A 23,414-nucleotide genomic window follows, 5' to 3' on the forward strand; every position below is an offset into this window, starting at 1 on the left:
AAAAATATTAAATAGGGAGGGGCAAGATCCCTGTGGGACCCCAGTAGAAACACCCCCACTCTGATGATTTCTCTTTGACAATTACATTTTGAGGCTCATTAGTTAGCCAGTTTCTAACCCATTTAATGTGTGACATTTTGATTTTGTATTGTTCTAGTTTCTTAATCAAAATATTGTGTGGTACCAAGTCTAATGCCTTGCATAAACATAAGTATATTGCATCAACACTATTAACAACCAAACGTGTAATCTCATCAAAAAGGAATATTGAGTTAATTGGACAAATTCTATTTTCGTAAACCAATGCTGATTAATATTTCCTTCCTTTAAATTTTTTATTAGTAGAGTCCTGTGTCACTATTAGCATTATTTTGTCGGGGATTGATGTCAGGCTGACAGGCCTATAATTACCTGCGTTGTTTTGTTTATTGTTTTAAAATAATGGTACAACATTAGCTTTCTTCCAGTCCTCTGGAACTTCCTCAGTTTTCCAAGACTTATTGAAAATCAACATTAATTGTCCAGAGAACTCCTCACCATGCTCTTCAAAAACTCTGAGTTGCAAGTTATTCAGATTTGATGATAGAGCAGAGATTCTTGCTAACAGGCTTTCTGCAATTCCTGGTAAATATCACCGCGGATGTCTGTGAAGGCATCATCTATGTAAGATAGCACTGTCTCTGATGGAAGTGTTCTTGTCTGATGCCTATCTCTCTGTCTATTCTACACATTTCCCTGGTTCTTCTCTGCAGTAGCTGCCGTATACCAGCTGGGAGACATGGAAGCTACATTGCTTTCTGCTTGCACTTTTCCTCAGGATCAGCATGCTCAGCTATTCCAGGCTGTGACAGATAAAGTGACAGCCGATGCAGACACAGCAGTGAAATGAGAACAGACACACAGATAGATTTTAAACAGCAGGATGTAACTTTTATTAAAACTTTTTGACACATTGGTCAAACTGGACAGTCTCTACGTAAAAGAATAAATGGACACAAATCAGATGTCAAGAATTATAACATTCATGAACCAGTCGGAGAACACTTCAATCTCTCTGGTCACTCGATTTCTGATCTAAAAGTGACTATTCTTCAACAAAAAAACTTCGAAAACAGACTCCAACGAGAGACTGCTGAATTGGAATTAATTTGCAAATTGGATACAATTAACTTAGCCTTGAATAGAGCCTGGGAGTGGTTGAGTCATTATACAAAGTAAAACTATTTCCCCTTGTTTATTCCTTCCCCCCTCCCCCTCACTATTCCTCAGATGTCCTTGTTAACTCCTGGAAATGGCCCACCTTGATTATCACTTCAAAAGGTTTTCTCTCCCCCCACCCCACTCTCCTGCTGGTAATAGCTCATCTTAAGTGATCACTCTCCTTACAATGTGTATTTTTCATGGTCTGTGTGTATATAAATCTCCTCAATGTATTTTCCACTTTATGCATCCGATGAAGTGAGCTGTAGCTCACGAAAGCTTATGCTCAAATAAATTGGTTAGTCTCTAAGGTGCCACAAGTACTCCTTTACTTTCATTAAAGTTACCCCCCCACACACACACAGTGGTGGTGCTAACACATTGGGGCGCCCCACAATACTAACCTAACCTCCAGCCATGATTGCCTAACCAAGCTAATATCCCTCTTGGATTCTGTCCCTGAAGTTGACTCCAGTGCACCCCCCAAAATTGTTCTCCTGAAGGTGAATAACCAGGACATGAGGTGAGGCTGCATTGTTCATCAGTGAGTGAAGAACTGGCATGAGCTGATTCCCACTGAATGCCTCTTTTGCCAAACCACTAGAAGCAAATATCTTTGGCCCTGAGCTGAGATCTACCAGTGTCCTGGCTGCCCTTTTGTGTGGCCAGTGTAGTGTAGAGTGCCAGCAAGTCCAAATATTGAGTAAGCTCTGGATATCTTCTGGAAAAAAAAAGTGCACGGGGTGAGTTACATTTTTTTTACTGTTCCCTGCCATTTTTAACTTGGTGCAGACCTAAGTCTTGTAACACCTTTATTTCCAGCCCCTATTACTTGCACTGTCTGTGGGCCAAAACTCACTGCAGCTGCTAACATCATTACCCCGATTCTTAAAGGTCCCAAATTTACCTGGGTCAAGACCACAGTAGCGCCAGGCTTTTCTCAGAACTACTGCCAGTTGGTACCTTGTCCGGAAGCTGTCATCACTGTGTAGCAACCACAGGCCTGGGTGCTGACTCTGGATTTTTAGTAGAGTCTTTTACTGCTTTTATGGGACACAAACACTCATCTGCACATTCCTTCACCACCACATAAGCCCCACATTTCCTTCTGATCTGTTTTTGAGTACCTTAAGTGCAGGGACACTGCTCCTGTGTGTAGTGATATATCCTTTAAGTTCCATGCACACTGGAACCTGAGTGCAACTTCCAAAGGCACCAGCTCAGTCACTAAAAGTGTCCAAAAAAGGGCAAAACCAAATGTCATCCTAAATAAAATGGAATCCCTCCCAGACCCTTGGTAGAGCAGTGGCACAGCCTTTAATAACCTGGTCAGAGTTTCTACTGTTATGGGTAGCCTGTCATCACTCCGGCACCCAACCCTCCTTGACCATCCTTCTAAGAGCTTCTGTACTACAAAATCCCTGCATCAGTTGGGGAAATCCACCAGCCTACTTCTATAGGACAGGCCTACTAGCTGGCCAGATATAGTGGAGGGAGCCAACCTGCGGTAGGCTGAAGACACCACATATCATGCCATCTGTTGTGTAGATATGGGCCACTCTGATGAAGCCCTTTGCCTTATAGGTCCTTAACGTTTGCAGGGCCACCAAGTCCTCAACTAGCCCTACAGATGTCATGAACCAGGTTTCAGATTGTTGGGGAAATCACCCACAAATCGCTGCTGGAAGGTTGGGTGAGGACCTAGCATATGTCATCCTGAAATCAAGATAGAAAATCGGCTACATCATTATCCACTCCTGAGACATGCACTGCATGAAAAAGCATGTTAAACTACAGACAATGTAAAATGAAGGCCATCACCAGCTTCATTAACCAAATAGTCTTAGCCAGCTGTCTATTTATGATATGGACCATGGATTGGTTGTCACACCAGAAATGGAAGTTTTGGTTCTGCAATTTTTCTCCCCAAATAGTGACTGCCATCAGTAAAGAAAAAAACTCAAGAAAGGTGATGTTTCTTGTGACATCCTGAACCACCCAGCTTTCTGGCCACCTGTGCCCCCGTTACTATTCTTGAAAGTAAACCCCAAATCTATGCCTCCTGAGACATCAGATTGTACCTGCAGCTCAGTCTTGAGCAACGATGCGAAACGTCATATTGAAACCCCATTAAGCTGTTTCAGGAATCTTTCCCATGCTTCTTAAACTTCCTTTGTTTTCTGACAAAGTGGTAGAGTTTTAGTACTCCTCAGGAGGTTAATGCCAGATGGGCACGGAATGCCCAACCAGGAGCCACCGCCTGGCACTGAAAGTTTGGGTGCCTCATGACCACCTGTAGTTCCCTCAGCGTAATTTTCTTTGTCCGTTTGAGAGTCCGCATCAATGCCCTGACCGATTTTAACTTCTCTGCAGATAACTGTTCAGTTCAATGCCCAGATATGTGAAACTTTGGGCAGAACCCTTTGTCTTCTCTGTGGAGATGGGGACCCCAGCGTGCTTGCTTAGGTTCTGGAGCGCCTGATGCAAGCACTTGCAGATGCCTGCTCCTAACCTTCCTGCAAATAAGGAGTAGTGGAGATTGTGCACTGTGTGATGCAGGCCAGTCTCATGCACAATCTCCCACTCTAGCATGGAACTGAATCATTCAAAAGTAGCACTTGACACCGAGTATCCCATGGGCATGGCTTTATCAAAGTAGTAGTGGCCTTTGGCACAAGGCAGGAATCTTTTGTCTCTCTGGGTCCCCACCCCTCCTTCTAAATGGAAAAGCACCAGGTTTAAGATGGATTTCAGTATCAGGTGACATGTTCACATGTGCCGGGAGACCCCAACCTCCATTCTTTCAGGGCTGTCCCGCATGTACCCAAGAAGGTTTGCAAGAAAACAGAGCCATTCACAGGTCATTGGTTCTGAAGCACCCTTAATGGCTTCCACTTAATATGTTTATATCAGTAATACGAGTTTATAACTTATTTTCCTCACTCCAGACATAGAAATAATACTTACAAACAAATGGGATGAACACACTCAGTAGATCATAAGCTTTGTAATGATACCTTACAAGACACCGTTGGCATAAAGCATATTCCAGTTACATCATATTCACACTCAAGCATATTTCCATAAAACATTATGGAGTGCAACGTCACAAAGCCTTCGATATTAAGTCCTTGAACTTGAATAAGGAAATACATCTTTCAGGGCTCCTCACACAAATTTATACTTGCATAAATGTGAAAGGCTGTGGACCAGTTCTCACACGTTTGAGGCACCTTAGGTCTGTGGGATTAATCCTTCTCTTCCCTGTCCTTTTTATCCCCTTCCTCTGTGTGCTCTTCTCGAAACAGCAAGGTAAATAAATTCACAAATCCCCCTTTAAAATCTATTCCTTGCCCCTTTAAACAGATGATTCCTGAGGGGCTGATTGGATCCCGCATAAGTTCTAGGGGCTCTAGCCACTCTGTCTCCTGCCTGTATCTTATTAGGAATGCTGCCACCTGGTGATAGGAAAGTCCCTCCCCGATTGCTCCATATCCCTTGGATATTACTCCCTCCCCAAATCTCTGACAGTGTTATCCCATTGCCTGAGAGTGGCTCACTTTTCTCTGGCAGGCTGCCCAGCTTTGGGCCACCAATGCCAACAATTTGGCCAGGTCACCCCAAATCCCTTGCTGGGGGCTGGGGGGGTTGTCACAGGGAAGAGTGACCTGGGAAACCACCATTTCCCCAAGTGCCAAGGCTCACAATTCCTTCCTTCCTCATTTGCAGGCCGCTGGAGACTCCGACTGCTGTATCCTGAGGAGACCTGCTGGACTCTTGGTGGGTTCTGGGAGTGAGGGACACTCATTCCTTTTCATCCTTATCCACCTCAATGAGGCTTAGACCCTCGCTAGCCTCAAAGTCAGACCCTGAAGCCATCACATGAACCTCTTGTATGAAAGTTCAGGTCTCCATCCCAGCGGAATGCACTTCTGCGGCTCACCACTATCCACAAAGCGAATTGTTCCAGCCGGTGTCCTGGCTCCTGCCCACTGTTCCCCTCATCCTGCAACTCTTCATCCACATTGGTTGAGGGCCACTGATCCTTGCTTGATCTCTATTCCTGTGAAGACTGAACTCATCCTCCCCCATGAGGCAGCAATCCCAGGCCCACAATTCCTTGGCAAAGCTGCCCAAATGAATCCTCACCCACCTCTAAGGCCACCATTTTCAGTGCCTCTAGTAAGGCAGTGCCAACTGGAGGACAACCCTCCTACTTGTGCCCCACCCCAAGAGAGCAGGGGAAGGGAGTGGTTATTCTGCCTGGCTCCCTCAGAGTAGCTCCTGAAACAGGAATTCACAAGCCTTCTGGCCACACCCTTGGCCGAAGCCCCATATGGGAAGAGAGGGTATAGTAGGACATAAGGAGCAGTGCGCTTCTGTGGTAGCTGAGACATGTCCATGGTCTCCCCTCCCACGAACACAGGAGTGGGGGTGGGAGACTGTGCCAATGGACCTGGTACTGGCTGTGCCGTCCTGTCCTTAGCACCACAATAGTGATCCCACGTATCTTCTGTCCTCTCCTCCCATGAGCTGTGGGGGTGGGGCAGGAATGGGAGAAAGCCACAATTTCAGGCTTAACATGGGCTGCACCATCTCAGGACCCAGAAGCCTCGTCAGCTTCCCCATGCAGCCCTGGCCTCCCTCCCCCAAACAGAGAGGGTGGGGGGAGGGAGCCCTTGTGGAATTCCTCCAGCTCTGATAGCAGAGGGATCCTCCATGCTGGGGGGGAAGGGGTATGACCCTCACAGCTGGACAGAGTCACCACTGCCAGGGCAGACTCTCCACCCGTGGGAGAAGGGACCCAGAGCCTTTATCTGTATTCCTTTACATTCTGTTGCTGCCAGAATGGTGACTAACCCTTTCTCTGCTGTATCAGAGCCAAAAGAACTGCCATAGCGTTACGGTTCTTGGTTAAATCCTGGGAGCTGAGGAATGCTGGCCAATCAGCCCCTTTCCCCCCCAGCTGGCCAGTGGGTGCCAGAGACTCCAAGGGTGAGGAGGAGCTACTTGGTGTCCCTCTGTCAATGTCTCCCACCCCCACCCCCTGCTTGCTTCTGGGACTGTTTCCTTTCATTTTTGACCCATCAAATTCCCCCACCTATTGAGTTCCCATAACAATCTCATCCCAGAGACTCCAGCATGTTGGATGACTCAGGTAAGAATTGTTGATTGGCAGTTTGCTATATTTTTCTTTACTTCTGTTTTTTATCTTATCTAGCGTAATATTGCCACGCTTTAGCTAGATTTTTTTCTGCAAGTCTTAAAAGTGGAGGCTTTAGCTTCAAAGCAGTTGGCTATAGAACCAACAGGGTACAGCTTAAAGCACAGACCCAGGACACAAAGCATGTATAGCCATGTTTTATTCAGCATGGCAGAATCATGGAGCTCATCTTTTTTTGTTTTAGTTTGTTTGTTTCATGGTTCTGTTCCCCTTGTTCTCTGTTTAAGTGCTGGTAGAATACAAATGCAGACTTGATCCCAGTTTATCTCTGGAGTTAACTCCTCAAATGGCTGCAGATTACCCATAGCAGTTTTAGCTAATTTCCATGTGAGGCAGACAATGAACCTGGATTTAACTCATGTGTGTGTCTGAAAAACAAAAAAGGCGCGCACACGTTTATTGTGGCCTGGTACTCAGTGTTTCACTACTTCCTGGAGAGGAAGCCCTTATCACATGGCTCTTCTACCTCATCTGTGCGATTCAGAGACTCTGCTGGTCTGCTTCCCCTTTGCAGCCCAACCTCCCTGCCATCTATGTACAAAGCGGTACTTACATCTTGCTCTGTGTGTGTGTGTGTTTGTTTGTTTTGGAATTTAGGTCAGGTGACATGTGGCTTGAGCAAAACTGGTAGCAGTGAAAATATATTAATCCTGTGGCTGTACGAAGGGAGATATGCCCTCCTCATTTTCAGCAGTTGTGCCTATTGTGATGTTTTACTGGTCTGATGCATTCCTGTGTCCGTTATCTTGTTTCTCATTCAGATTTTGCTCAAGTTCAATGGCAGGGAAAATGCGGGTGTGCGATGTTTCTTTATTACCATGGTGGTGTGAGATCAACTGGAGCTGGGTGGGAAGATGTTTGGTGTGGACAACCAGTCTAGTTTGGGGGCTGAATATTTGGAGAGAGCTAGGACTATACACTATTTCCCTACCACATTGTAAAATATACTACGTTTGGGCTCTAGCTGTCTGTGACACTAGATGGTCCTTATTTAAATGGTCTGCTGTGTCAGTGTGACAATTTAGATATAGCCACAGTATGGAAGCTGAGAGAATTGGGCAGCACTGGTATAGGCTGGGGATTTGGACCAATGAGGTGAGGTGGGAGCATAGTGACTCTGAGATTTGACACCTTTAATCTGTTGCGTGATGGGCGTAAGGAGATGACATAGAAAAAGACTTGGGTCTGGTATGTTTATTGTCAGTTCCACTGATCTCATCATCTGGGTTATAACCATTTCTGGTCCATAATCTGCAGTTCATGCTGTTCAATACAAGGTTTAATGGTCACCAATGTCTGTGATTAATCATGGATGAGACACTTGCTTTTACTGACATGGCTTTTGTTTGACATTACTGATACTGGATGACTGGGCCTTTAGTAGCTCTCCTTTCTACAGATTGAACACAAAGAAGATGTAGCTATGCCATCACTTCCAAAGCAAGAGGTGTCCCACCCAAAAATTGATTTAGGTGTGTAAGCCAAATGTGAGAGTCACAAGGTGGAATTAAATTAGGAATCATGATGGTGTTCAGGCTGATGTGCTTCATTGTTGGTTTCCTCTCTGACCCAACTGAGTCCTGAGGGTTGAGGCCTTGTGTTGGAGATACCCAAGGTTATTGTCTTGGTTGACTTCAATATTTATCTGATAGCTTGTGAGAATGGTTCCTCCTCTCTGGCAGTGCACAAAGGTCTTCTTTACTATACTGATTATTTTGGATCTGTCAATATTAACTGTAGTGTTGACGGATAAAGAAAATTACCTCGAAGTACCCATATTTCATTGCATGAATAAAAGAATTTTAGGAACTCAGTGTTACATGACAACATTTTCACACTTTTGAAAGCAGCTTCCTGTTCACAAAACCTCCTTATGGCAGATCATTTCAAAACAGAATAAAATGTGGCTGTCTAAAATTCCATTTCATTTTGTGCTGAGATTGAAATGTCACCTGGCTTCTGATTCCTCCTGCCCCAAGTCATTCACTTATTGTCTGAGATAGTAATTTTCCCAAATGTTGTACAGAAGCCCTGTAAATTAGATAGTTTACCTTTATTATCTTATAAAATATACTCTTAATTTCTAGGAACTGTAAATCATCCATTACATTTCATGCATTACTCTGGTTTTGCATGACAGTAATTAAGCTGCTGGCAACAGATAATCATTCCTATTTTTATTTACATTGATTTCCATTACCTTTCTGGATATGATAAAAGGCAGCTTGCAATAGTGAAATTAAGTCCAAGAGTCTGATTCTTCTTTCACAGTTATTTTACATCAGCATAGTTCCATTAACTTTCAGTGAAGTTACTCCTGAATTTCCATATGGCTTTGAGTCTCCTCACAGTTGCTCTGGTGTAATTTAGGAGTAACTCCTATGAAGTCAGTGGCATTAAACTAGTGAAAGCAGGAACAAACTTTAAAATGGTCTGACTTTAAAATTGTGCACTGTTGTTGGTGAACAGCATTGAGACTTTCACCTCTGGGGCCAAGTTCAAATTCACCCTAAGCAGCAATGCTAGTGACTGAAAGTTATTACCACATGTGAGGTGGTTGTGGTATCTTCTGTGAAATACATTGGTTGTCTAAAGGTTCCAGTGTTATAAATGCAGTCTGTGTTATTGTGGCTTGCAATCTTTGGGTGAAACCAAAGGTGAGCCATTTGCCTCAGAGTGGGCTGATGTCAGTAATGGATTGCTCAAATGTTACACTCAACCAGAAAGTGCACTCCTCACAGCTGGAGCTGGATGCACCCAAGCAACCAAAATCAAGGCGGCTCTGTGCTCTCATATTATGGACTTGCATGGGCCAAAGGAAGAGGGAGAATAGTATGTTTATGAATGTTTTTTGTACATTCATAAACATCCTTTTTTTTACATTTTACATTGTAAACGAGGTACTGTCACATCACTCAGGGAAATGAGGGGGGGTGTTACTGTCACAGTAAACGGAGAAAGGTATTGATTGTCATGAATTTTTGTTTTGGATGCTATGACTATTAATATAATGGGAGAAAACTGCATTTACATTATTGATAGCTGTCCAATGATGTATTTAGGAATTATGTTGGGATACATCTTGTCGTGCCTCACTCTGTGTTTATCTTTATTATTCCAAGTACACATGATAAGATGTGATGTAGTGATGGCAGTACATTTTCTTAATAAAATAAAAGACTTTATTTGAATTACAAAAATGACAATATTAAAGTGCTGCCAGGCAGGCCATCTGCTACTAGAACACTGAAATAACACGAACAAAACAAAGTGTATAAACCAAACATTGAACAGTGCAAATGGTGCCATCAGAATAATCCCCTAATTTTGCATGTCCCCTGGTATGTTCTCCTTTCCCTTTCTTGTGCATTTTGCATGCACTTCTCGCTGCTGCATGGGTTTTGAGGCCTGTAGAGGGGCCTGTGTGGGGGTGGATGCATGCAGTGGGGAGGGGCTCAGCATGGGGGTGGAACTATGCTGGGGCATAGTGAAACTAAGTGAGGACTTCAGAACTGAACTATCAGTCTAGTACATTTCGTGGCAATATAGGCCTGTCCACATTAGAGAAATCAACTGGTGATATATCAGCCAATTGCTTAAACCCAATTGTTCAATCATCGGTTTTGTGTGTCCACACTGTTACTGCTGCTCCAGTTTAGCTTTGTCTCTGCCTCTATCTCTGCTTTCATGTCCCCGCACAGTCTCTCATTTCCTACTCTCAGTTCTTTACCTTTTACCGTTTCCTTTATCTTTTACTCTCCATTTCCATGTCACTCCTTCTATTGTGTTACCTCACTTATGCCCTTTGCCTGTCAGCCTCTTCTCCTTTCCTATCCCTCCTTAAATAAATATTTAGTTCAGGAATCCTTCCTACTTTTCAGTCCTCACTATTCATTCCCCAAATCATCTCTTACTGAGCTGTCATTGTACGCCCTAGTCTTTGCGGATTGTGAAGTATTTGGAGTAAAGAGTGGGCCTGATTCAACCTGTTGAATATTACGGGAGTTATCCAAAGAATACCTTGGCCCAAGGTATTCAATTGTGGTTTTGTAAAGCACTGTGTAAATGTATGGCAGTATAAAAGTAATTAACAATCATAATATTATTATGATTGTTAATAATAAATAGAATCCATAGGAGTATAGTTATCAATTTGTCACCATTGCTGTAGCTGCTCAATGAATATTGTGCTGCTGGTAATAAACATTTTCAGCAAATAATACCCTTGATTATAGAGGAGTCATTCTGGTAATTTACCTTTCTAGTAATTTACCTACTGTAGATAAAATTTGAAATGGGTCAGTAATTATTAATCTATTTAGAATTACTCATTTATGGAGGGAAGCAATTACTGCCTACTTCCACAGCTCAATCACTTTTCATTGCAGAATGGAACATTAAAAATACACATTAAAAATACCAGAGATGGGACTGCTAAGTCTAGAGTCTGTAGATAACATTTTCAAAAGCGCCAGCAGCCTAAGACTTATTTTCAATGGGATTTAGGCTCCAAAGGACTTAAGATCTATTAAGTTTCAAAAGTGAATCAGGCACTCAGGAGCTTATTTCTCATATTTTGTTTTGTGCCTGTTAAGAAAATGTTTTTTTTTTTGGTTTCCAATTTTGGTCAAACAGAAGGGAGAGAACTGTTCACTGTGACTTGAGAACCAAGAAAGTTAACCAGAAAGGTGGCAATATTTCTTTGATATTTGCTGTGCTTAGTTTATTTTGATTTGAAATAGAAATGTTAATTTGCTGCAAAATCAGGGGTTCTTGCCACAGAAGTAGTGGCTAAATTAAGATCCTGTGTATGTTATTGAGAATTTGTTTATGGATTTTGATTTTTCTTGTTCCTAACTTCTTCCATTTCAATTAGTTACTTATCTTGATATGGGTGATGGGAAAAATCATACATATGCAGCTCCTCAGTGACTGTTACCACCTGGGGTGGTTTTGCTACAGGCTCAGATTTTAAAAGGTATTTAGGCATTGCAATCATAGAATCATAGAATATCGGGGGGCGGGCCTCAGGAGCTCATCTAGTCCCCCCCCCCCGCTCAAAGCAGGACCAATCCCCAACTAAATCATCCCAGCCGGGGCTTTGTCAAGCCTGACCTTAAAAACCTCAAAGGAAGGAGATTCCACCACCTCCCTAGGTAACGCATTCCAGTGCTTCACCACCCTCCTAGTGAAAAAGTTTTTCCTAATATCCAACCTAAACCTCCCCCACTGCAACTGAAGACCATTACTCATTGTTCTGTCATCTGCTACCACTGAGAACAGTCTAGATCCATCCTCTTTGGAACCCCCTTTCAGGTAGTTGAAAGCAGCTCTTAAATCCCCCCTCATTCTTCTCTCCTGCAAACTAAACAATCCCAGTTCCCTCAGCCTCTCCTCATGAGTCATGTGTTCCAGTCCCCTAATCATTTTTGTTGCCCTCTGCTGGATGCTTTCCAATTTTTCCACATCCTTCTTGCAGTGTGGGGCCCAAAACTGGACACAGTACTCCAGATGAGACCTCACCAATGTCGAATAGAGGGGAACAATTACGTCCCTCGATCTGCTGGCAATGCCCCTACTTATACAGCCCAAAATACCGTGAGCCTTCTTGGCAACAAGGGCACACTGTTGACTCATATCCAGCTTCTCATCCACTATAACTCCTAGGTCCTTTTCTGCAGAACTGCTGCCTAGCTGTTTGGTCCCTAGTCTGTAGCGGTGCATGGGATTCTTTCATCCTTGTTGAACCTCATCAGATTTCTTTTGGCCCAATCGTCTAATTTATCTAGGTCCCTCTGTATCCTATCCCTACCTGCCACCATATCTACCACTCCTCCCAGTTTAGTGCAATCTGCAAACTTGCTGAGGGTGTAGCCCACGCCATCCTCCAGATCATTAATGAAGATATTGAACAAAACCCGCCCCAGGACCGACCCTTGGGGCACTCCACTTGATACCGGCTGCCAACTAGACATGGAGCCATTGATCACTACCCATTGAGCCCGATAATCTAGCCAGCTTTCTATCCACCTTATAGTCTATTCATCCAGGCCATACTTCTTTAACTTGCTGGCAAGAATACTGTGGGAGACCATGTCAAAAGTTTTGCTAAAGTCAAAGAATAACACGTTCACTGCTTTCCCCTCATCCACAGAGCCAGTTGTCTTGTCATGGAAGGCAATTAGATTAGTCAGGCATGACTTATCCTTGGTGAATCCATGCTGACTGTTCCTGATCACTTTCCTCTCCTCTAAGTGCTTCAGAATTGATTCCTTCAGGACCTGCTCCATGATTTTTCCAGGGACTGAAGTGAGGCTGACTGGCCTGTAGTTCCCAGAATCCTCCTCCTTCCCTTTTTTAAAGATGGGCACTACCTTGGCCTTTTTCCAGTCGTCCGGGACCTCCCCCAATTAGCATGAGTTTTGAAAGATAATGGCCAATGGCTCTGCAATCACATCCGCCAACTCCTTTAGCACTCTCGGATGCAGTGCATCTGGCCCCATGGACTTGTGCTCGTCCATCTTTTCTAAATAGTCCCGAACCACTTCTTCCTCCATAGTGGGCTGGTCACCTCCTCCCCATGCTGTGCTGCCTAGTGCAGTAGTCTGGGAGCTGACCTTGTTCGTGAAGACAGAGGCAAAAAAAGCATTGAGTACATTAGCTTTTTCCACATCCTCTGTCACTAGGTTCAACGTTGCAATGCCCAACGGGCTTTAGAACCTAAGTTTCTTTTTCAGAAGTGACTTAGACATAGAAGCCTTCCTTTCAGTGAGACTTGGGCTCCTAATTGCCTAAGTCACTTTTGAAAAAGTATGTCTACACTGCAGCTGGGAGGGTGCTGCTCTGTGTGAGTAGACAGACAGGTGCTAGCTCTGCTCCAGCTCCAGCGCTAAAAATAGTAGTGTAGCTGGGGGTAGCATGAGCAGTAGCTTGGGCTAGCCACCTAAGTACAAACTTGCCTGGAACCCCAGATATAAACAGTTCTCTCTCCTCTGTGTGTCCAAAGTATATATACATATAAACAAAAAATTCTTCACACACACACACACACAGAGCCCCTGAATCACTTTTGAAAAGTTAATAGGACTTAGGCCCTTAGGGCACCTAAAACACTTTTTAAAATGAGACGTAGGCACCTAAGTCAGTTAGTGAATGTTGTGCTGAGTGAAACATCTAATAAGATTCTTTAAAATCTGAGCCAAAGTACTTTTTAACAAGAAAACAGGCTAAAGCTAGGCAAATTTAATTTGCATACAAAGTGGTGTATTTTTCCCTTGATGCACATACATAACTCCCATTTATCCTAATGTGTGTTATAAACGCTCAGAAAGGCTAGAAGCCAATGATTTCCTCATATCTTCTTTCTTACATGTATTATAATCACTGCATGTACAAACAAAAAGTAATCCCCCCACTGTTTGTATTGGGAACAGTGATTATCTGTGCTTGATAAACCTATCATAGGGTAGGTAACTACCTGATGCATATAGCTTGGAATTAGTCATACTTGTTCAGCACTTCAGTAACATTTGTAAATATTAAATAAGAAAAGTTGCTAACGATAAAATTGTGGTTGAAATACTGGAAAGAGCTATGAAGTCTGTTTAATTGTATTGATCAACATTTTCAATTTGGTCTTTCAGAATTTACAACTCAAATATTTCAAGAAATTCAAGCACAGTTTGTGTCTAGTCTTCTGTGTTGTTAAAATGAGTTCGTTGCTGTTTTCTCTGCACACTGAGTGAAACTTGTATATTGTTGTTTATTTCTGGTAACACATTTAATGTGCCTGACGCTATCCAACATAAAAAAAAAAAGGGCATGGGCTGTGTTCTAAAGACCTTACAATTCGAGCTGTGTGAGGTTTTTTTCAACGAAAACTGTTTTTTGGGGGCGAAAATGCAGATTTGCCAACACTGGTTTTGCAAATATGTCAGTTTCACTGAATAGTTCTTTTCAACCCTCCCTTTCAAAATTCTGAAAAAATTAAACATTTCAACCTTTTCAAAATGACATGTTTAAATTTTTTGATTTTAAGTGACTTTTGTTTTGATGAAATTTCCTTTTAAAAACATTACTAATTTAATATTTGAAATTAAAATTAAACATTTCATTTGGGTTTAAACAATGTTTAATTTGACCTGAACATTTTTTTGTAATTAGCTAAAAATAAAAAAAACCATTATGAGTTTGATCCAAAACTAAATTTTGTTTTGATTTTTTTTCTGAATTGACAGTGAACTGACAAATGCATTATTCACCCAGCTCTACTTACTATCTGAAGTCCCTATCCTACAAATTGTGTGTGGTCAGTCATCTGTTTCAATTAGTAGGGCTCTACATTGGCAGTGGGGTTCATGTACTTGCAACGATTTTGCTGGATCTGGGCCCAAATGACTAAAACACAGCAACAAAAGTGTGTGTGGGGAAGTGAGTTGAGCAGAGGCAGAGAATGCAACATACATATAAGTAGTGGCCGTGTTTTTGTAGAGCAAAATATTTGAAACTCATTGTGGCTTTTTTGTGGTGGTGGTGGTATCATCAAAAGGGTATAAAGACTACGCTCAGTAACTCCGAACTCCATCATTGGCTGGCTATTTTTTTTTATAGGAATCACAGTACAAGTGGGTCTTCAGGAGGGATTTGATTGAGGAGTGGGATGAGGGAAGTAATAAATTTCCTTATAGCCCTTCCTGTAATGTTTAGTAAGCACTCAGGTGTCAGTCAGCCTTGGCAGGAGAAAAGAAGCGGCATTTTAATAACTGCACACACATTCAGCTCAGACTTAATTTGCTCAGGCTTCTGGAAACATCTAGTTTTCACAGTGCATGTTCATAGGCATTAACACAGATCAGGGCCCGTGCTAGGCACCAGCAAAGCAATAACGTGCTTGGGGCGGCACAATTCCAGGGGCAGCATTCCAGCTGCCCTTTTTTTTTTTTTTTGATTGGGCAGTTGTGCTTTTGGAGCTTGGGGTGGCAAATTTTTTTCTTGGGATGGCAAAAAACCTAGAGCCGGCCCTGACACAGATATTAACATAATCATGTTCACATTAATATTAAATAAAATGAGTTACATAGTCACTCTCATACTAGTATTATGCAGCCAAATTTTCAAAAGTGGTCACAAATTTTAGTTGCCTCAACCAAGCTGAGGCACACAATCAGTGATCACTTTTGAAACTTTTGTCCTTTATACCTCTCTCTATAGATCCCTTGTCTGGAATCAGAACAAATGTATATGGGGTGTGTATTTGTATACAAAACATGATGGCATACATAGATTTGATGCTTATTAGTAATATGGTCACCCAAGTTTCATGCCAGGAAAAAGCCTTACATCACATCAGACCATAAGCTAGATGTCACATATTTTAGAAAATTGCTATAATTTAAAAAAAAATATTTGTTATGTTTCTGCTCTTCTACCTCAAAGGTCCCATGTACAGGTAGAATGAAAGAAAAATTACTACTCATCTCTTTTCAGAGAAAATCTAAACATTTTCTAAAGCAGTCTATAAAGCATAGTGTTATGATTAGACAGGATGGTGTCCCTAGCCTCTGTTTTCCAGAAGCTGGGAATGGGCATGTGACACTGCACCCCATATTCTTAATAGTGATATTATGATATGATTATGATATAATTATGATGTATTTTATGCAAGATAGGTCATGTGAGATATCATGGAAAAGTTATAATTTACTGAATATGATTATCCTATTTGTATGCATGTATCATTTTTGTATCTGAAGTTAGGAATATTGACTATTTATCTATATTACAAATGTGTTTACACCTGGAGAATGCCCACTAGACAAGATGCTTTCATTCTGAAAAGCTGGATGGGGAAGGGCCATTAGAGAAAACAATAGGCCTTAGAAGAAGCTTATCTTTCACTTGGGGGCCTTCCTGAGGATGTTGCAGACAGCCTCCAAATCATGGCTGCTGTGACACAACAAGGACATGTGACCAGGTCACCTGGTGCTGGCCTCCATCTTAGGATGGCAGTATTTTTCCACTGGCTGGCATGGAAACCAAGCTTTGAAACAAAGGGTTTCTGCCATATGCAAAAGCTATATAAGGCAGTAGAGTGACATCATCTTGGTTCTTCACTGACTCTCCACCCAAAGAGACTCCTTGAAACACCTAAGGGACAAAGACTGAACTGGGGGAAGTGCTGGATCCAGGCTAAAGGGATTTTTAGCCTGTGAATGGAACAACTAGGAATTCTAGCTATAAGCAAGTGCAGCTTGACCCTTAAGGATCTGCAGCCTGCTTGTATCATCACTTTGGGTGAGGATCTGCTATTCGTGTCCAATCTCTTTAGAATATTATGCTTTGATTGCATTTTTGTTCATTTCCTAGGTAGTCTGCTTTGATCTGTTTGCTATCCCTTATAATCACTTAAAATCTATCTTTTGTAGTTAATAAACTTATTTTTGCTTTATTTAAAACCACTATGTGGGAGCCAGAACTCGGGGCAGAAAGCTGTTGTGTATTCCTCTCCACATTGAGGGAGGAGGCGAATTTCATGAGCTTATGCTATACATTTCCCTGTGCAGTGCAAGATGGTGTAATTTTGGGTTTACGCTCCAGTGGGTGGCATGCCTGAGCAGCTGGGAAGTTCCCTTGCTGAAGCCTTCCCGTGCAGGGCTGGTCACAGCGTCTGCATGTAACTGCAGCTGGGTGTGCTGGTGAAAGTGCAGGCTGGTCACAGCAGTACAGTGTAAAGGTAGCCCAGGCTGGTGGGTCTGGGGGGCTCAGTCGTACCCCAGTTCCAGGTGGCATCCCGGGGGGAACCCATCACAGGGCAACAGGGGATGGATCACTTGATGAGTACCTGTTCTGTTCATTCCCTCTGGGGCACCTGGCATTGGCCACTGTCAGAAGACAGCATACTGGGCTACATGGACCTCTGGTCGGAACCTGTATGGCCATTCTTATGTTTTTATTTTAGGATGTAAAATCCGCTAGATCTAGAATCAGGTGCTTTATACCAATGCCCATATTAATAGCATAGAGTAAATGTCATGGACAGATTTGCTTGGGTGATATTGGATGTTTAAACTGTAACTTCTTCAGGCCTGGATACAGCAGGTCAAATTGATTTGTACAGAAATGATTTGTAAGGTGGTGGTGTAAGTTCTTTACAGTCCCTTATAGTCAGGCTTAATTACACACACTGTGGTGGTGTGTAAGGCAGTTTAAATAAGTGTAATTTGCATGCTGAGGAACCAAAAGAAGCCTAAGCAGCCCTTCCTCCCTACTTTAACTTGTGACATATGCTATAAATGTGGCAGCAAGGATTTGCTTTAGTGACTGGGGCAAAGCATCATGATCCGCTGTTTCTTCTGTTGGGAGTAGGTATTGATTGGACAATAATATGACCCTTATCAGGCACAATCAGCATAACAGCTGTAGCAGAAACTGTCAATGTGACAAGGACTCTTGCATTATTCTTGCTGTGATCTAAACTATTAAAATGAACATGGTGGAAAATGTCTTTGGACCAGGAAAATCTCAAATACCTACTGCAAGGACTTCTGCTAGGAATAGAAATGCTGCATCATATTAAGTTCAAGCAACTATCCAGAGACTCAGCTTTTTTTTGTCATAAGCAACAGCAGGTATCATGAATCCTGCTAGGCTTTATCCAGGATGAAACTGAGTGACAGAGTCAGAAATTGATTCTGCATGAATGCTGATTTTATCCTCAGAAGGGTCACTCCAACTCCCCAGCACTGTACTGCTACATGCCTCTCCTTCACAGATTCCACTTGTTGTTGCAACTGAATGAACCCCTTTTCTTTCAACAAAAAGATGAGTGGCATATATTTTATAGTCTCACTGCATTTAGAACCAGATGGTACTTGAGCTTATCTAACCTCACGGAGGTACTTGCTGTTTCTTTTTTATCAGCCAGATTTTGATTGTTTTCTTGCTTACCAAGGACCTGGGCTTTAAAATCATAGAATATCAGGGTTGGAAGGGACCTCAGGAAGTCATGTAGTCCAACCCCCTGCTTAAAGCAGGAGCAATCCCCAATTTCTGCCCCAGATCCCTAAATGGCCCCCTCAAGGATTGAGCTCACAACCCTGGGTTTTAGCAGGCCAATGCTCAAACCACTGAGCTCTCCCTCCCCCCCAAATCAATAGTATCTTACACAGAACTGTATGCCTACTTCATGATTACATGTGGTGTTTATGTTTTATATGTATCTGGGGCAGGAATTAGTGAAGCATAATTCAAATACACGCATATGAAAATTAAAAATAAAGCTCTAGTACTGACAAGTAATTCCCTGACTTTATTGTTCCTGTAAACAAGCATATCTAAAGTTAGGGTAAGCAACAGAGCCAGAGGCTGGCACAGTGCTAACATTACTCTTTGAATTGGAAATTACCTATTACCATCAGCCTCAATTGAGACTAGAAGCAGAACAATTCCAAGCCTGTTTGTTTTCAAGAAATGTGAAGGGTTTGTAATTCTTCTCTTACCCTTAGTGACCTTATCGTGCTTTGGTAACCGGCGAGACACATTAGTTACAGGTGGCAGAAGAATTGGATGTTGAAGGGTTAATGTCTAGCTATTCCACCTGGAAGCAGGCGGGGCACACCCTGACTGTTTCCTAGGAGCAATGCACACATTGCTCTATTCCAAGGACAAGGGCTAGATATGAACCCTGAGAACTTGATTGTTTGGACAGCAACTGTGGGAGGTTTCTTTAGCCTGGGCTCAAGGCCTGAGAACCAGGATTGTAGTAGATAGAGGATGGTAACTAAGCATATGAATCAACGTCATACATTCCTTTGTGTAGCAGTGTGTAATGCTTAGGGGGAGAAATATAATAAAAGGAGAAGGTGGAAGGCAGGGGGGGCAGAACAGCCCATCTCTGCTGACCAGCCTGTTTGCTTGCATAAAGCTGTGTTCTGTCTCATCACTGAACCGCAACAGGATGTGGTAGTCACTTTTGGGTTAGTGGTAGGCCACAAAATATCCATTGACCAGAACTTTACAGTTCAAGATCCATTATAAGATTGTTGATCATGATCACTTAGCTGTAGTACCTGAGGTAGTGAAAGATTCATCCAGATTTCTGCATAAATCTAGGAAAAATATGTTGTAGGGGGAGCTTACAGCTTTGTCTGTAGGAGATCGAAAATTTTCATGAAGCCTGCTTCCGGTTCTGAGGCATCAACGAAGAATGTTTGTTTTATTTACCTGTCAGTGAGGCTTCAGCAATGGAAATTCCTCCATTTTTCTCCTGCTTTATCCCTTTCACTCAAGATCCTGTGTTGGAGCATCCATTCTTTTTTTCAATTGGGAAGCTGGTGCAGGCTGTATAACTTTCAAAACAATTGCTATTGTGCATGGTAGAATAAGTTTTTCTGCTACAGTATTCACCTTTGCTCTGTTGTGTGATTTATAGATACACCAAATCAGATGCCTAAAAGACATTGGTGTTGATATTGCCCACTTGAGTAATTGAACCTAGTTTTTTTTTTCTTCCCACAGCTACAAGTTTCATCTGAAAAAAATCCTCACGTTTATCTTTCAGTGATGGATGTTTGGTTTCTAAATGTTGCAACAACAACAAAGGTGCCGCACTCTGAGCAGCCTGCACTTGAGAACAAACTACATACTTTCATTTTGAATCAATGGTTGTAAAATCTTACATTTTATCTATGTTATTGTATTTCTTCACTTTTTTCTTTGTTTCTGAGCCACCATTGGAACAATTTGCTACTGTCCTTATTCTGGAATAATCAATCTTTCTGAATCACCCCTTGGCCAGAACTGAGCTCCAAAGTGCAAACAGCATGTGCAGAGTGGTCTGGGTGAGGCTCAGCAGTGAGCTGTGTACATATCATAGAACCATAGAATATCAGGGTTGGAAGGGACCTCAGGAGGTCACCTAGTCCAACCCCCTGCTCAAAGCAGGACCAATCCCCACATATCCAGTGGTCCAGTTCAGTAACACATTATGTCACGGTTTGTATGCATGCATGCTTGTAATTCATGTTAAACATAGTAAATAAGGTAAATGGAGCATGTATTGTTTTGTATAAGGTAAATCCAGGCACATACAGAGGTACAGCCAGTGGTGAGCTGGAGCTGGTTCATGCAAACTGGTTGTTAAATTTTGAAGCCGGTCCAGAACTGGTTGTTAAAGGGGTGGGCAAACTCTGGCCCGGGGGCCACATTTGGCTCACGGGACTGTCCTGTCCGGCCTGCCTGAGCTCCCAGCTGGGGAGGCTCCCCTGGCTGAGAATCGCTCCCCTGGCTGAGAATCACTCACCTGGCGGCGCTTCGGGTCTTCGGCGGCACTTTGGCGGCCGGTGTTTCAGTGCTGCTGAAGACCCAGAGCGAGTTAAGGAACCGGTTCTTCAGATTTTGGCAGCTCATCACTGGATATAGCCTTAATGCAGTTTTATTAGCCCAGCAGAGACACTCTAGCAGCCTGATGCCTGAATTAATCTACAGTGATCCAGAGGTAGTGTCAGTTTACAACATTATTGTGGTCTTGAAGAGACACTGCATTACGGGGCTTGTGTTGTATATCTGATATTTATTTTGTTTTAATTTATAATTTTGCAGAATTATCATTTTTTTTTGCATGACTACCTATATATGCATGCAGAAGTTTCAATCCACAGTTTGGAAAACCCTATTACAGATGATTAAAGTAGCTTTGATTTGCTTCAGTGGTAGCTATGACTAATCTTCTTCAGCTGGAAGAAGACCTTTGTCAAATCTAACAATGCTTTGTGGTGAAGGATGTCTGAGAGTAGCTGTTTCAAGACAGGAAAAGTGACTGCTCACTGGAGTAATTCAGTTTGATGAGTCAGCAGATGTCACTGGAGCTGTGCCGCTTCCAGTGTTTGGGATACGAGTTTAAAATAGGATGGATCTAGACTGTTCTCAGTGGTAGCAGATGACAGAACAAGAAGTAATGGTCTCCAGTTGCAGTGGGGGAGGTTTAGGTTGGATATTAGGAAAAACTTTTTCACTAGGAGGGTGGTGAAGCACTGGAATGTGTTACCTAGGGAGGTGGTGGAATCTCCTTTCTTGGAGATTTTCAAGGTCAGGCTTGACAGAGCCCTGGTTGGGATGATTTAGTTGGGGATTGGTCCTGCTTTGAGCAGGGGGTTGGACTAGATGACCTCCTGAGATTCCTTCCAACCCTGATATTCTATGATTCTATGATTTAATGGTTCTGTTGAAGATTTGCTCTTTTGTAAAGATGGGTGAGGATGCACAACAGGAAAATGCTTATTCAAAACTTTTTGAGAAGCAATCAACCATTTCCACATTTAGTGGGCGTAGGATGATGCAGGCTGGATTGATAGTGCCAAGGTCAAATAAGGTTACCATCCTGGTCACTGAGATCAGGAAAGCCGCACCTAATGACTTGGCTTCACATTCTCATGCAGTTCACCAGATATCTGCTACTGAGATAATAACTGAAAACCTGCATCCAGAAACTGCTAATGCTGTGAACTTCATTGAAGGTTGCCCAATGAGTTCATGACTTTTTACATTGCTTGTGATTATGCTATGGGTTCCTTTCACCAGTAACTTATCTTTCACAATGAGGTGAGGTGTCTGTCATCAAGTAAAGTGTTAACTTGACTCTCTGAGACAGGAGGAGTGTATGTTTTCCTGAATGATCAGCAATCGCCCCTTGCTGATGATGGCTTCAGTACTTCATTTTGTGTGGTGTGCCTAGTCTATCTTTCTGACATCTCAATGAGCTGAGCTTTTCTCTCCAGAGGCAAAATATGAATGTTCTGGCCACACATGACTGGGTAGAAACGTTAATCAGAAAACTGTGAAATTGATCTTTCTCAGGCACAAAGAGGAATTTCCTCCTCTTTAAGATTTTGAGGGAAACTGAGGAGTTGGTTGGGAACCACCACAAACTCATAAGTCAGCAACTGATGCACCTTCAGACTCGGTTGCAGGACAATTTTTCTGACAACCCACAGAGAGAAAATAGATGAATCGCACATCCATTCATCCAAGCTGCAGTTGACTCTGCAGCACTGTAGCCAGACAGCCAGCCCCCCCTCTCAGACCAGCATTGCTGGGAACACAAGGGAGCCAAAACAACAGGGCACTTAACATCAATTCCAGCACAGCCTTTGAAGCTGTGAGAAGCCCAGGTGTGCTGCTCCAATGTGCCTCTGGGAACATATACAACAATTAGGCTCCCAGCAGACAGAGAAGCTGTGACAGACATGGCTCTTAGCCCCTACTAAATAGCGTGATGCACACACCCCAACATCCTAGGTGGGAAAATATTTACCCTGATAAAAGGAATGTCCAGTAGTCGACACTTATTGTTTCTCTCCCTTGCAAGTGTAAACTACTCTTGCGAGAGCTGGCGTCACCCAGACAGACCAGCCCCAATTTGGCATAAGAAAGGAGAAAGAGAATAAAGGAGTACAGAGGTATAAGTATGGGATCTACAGCACCATGATTTTTGAGTGCTTTTCACTATCTATCTGCTGGTCAGATAAGTGACAGCCTCCCAAGGCTTCTGCAGCTAAGAGGGTCCCTAAGCCTTGTCCCTTATTCGTCTTTCCGCGGAATTGAGTGACCGATCCTGGCTTGGCACCTCTGGAATCGAGAGATGCAAGGAGGGTAAGAAGCACCCACACCTGATCTCCTATCTTTAGTGTACACATATTTTGAAATAGAGCTCTATACTTTGTTTTCTTTCTTTGGGATTGTGGCTTCAGTTTTGTAACTTGTTTGTGTGTGTAACATCTCTACATTTAAATAAGTAGGCACTAGCAATTTTGTAACCACATGATTAGAATCTAGCTTAATAAATTTTGGTAACCATTTGTGCATAAGCCTGACTTGTTTCTCTGGTTTACTGTAAAGCAGCCAACACAATTAAAGAACCTCAGCCGTTTTGGCTCTAAAGCCTGGCCATTAGGTGAGAGTACTAAGAGCCTAGCGTTGAGTTGTGCTGCCTCCA

At 42.7% G+C, this 23,414-nt stretch overlaps 1 protein-coding gene across 2 annotated transcripts in view; it reads left to right on the forward strand.

The window, feature by feature from the left end:
* Nucleotides 1-20,107, forward strand: part of TDRD3 (tudor domain containing 3) — a 442,979-nt gene extending 422,872 nt beyond the window's left edge. For both annotated transcript variants that reach the window (XM_073346158.1, XM_073346202.1), the window contains one exon: nt 19,940-20,107. In XM_073346158.1, the coding sequence (XP_073202259.1) occupies nt 19,940-20,092 (153 nt within the window). In that variant the 3' untranslated portion in view covers nt 20,093-20,107. The remainder of the gene's footprint in view (nt 1-19,939) is intronic.
* Nucleotides 20,108-23,414: the final 3,307 nt, after the last annotated feature.

The sequence above is a fragment of the Lepidochelys kempii genome, chromosome 1 (genome assembly GCF_965140265.1).
Source record: "Lepidochelys kempii isolate rLepKem1 chromosome 1, rLepKem1.hap2, whole genome shotgun sequence".
Lineage (NCBI taxonomy): Eukaryota > Metazoa > Chordata > Testudines > Cheloniidae > Lepidochelys > Lepidochelys kempii.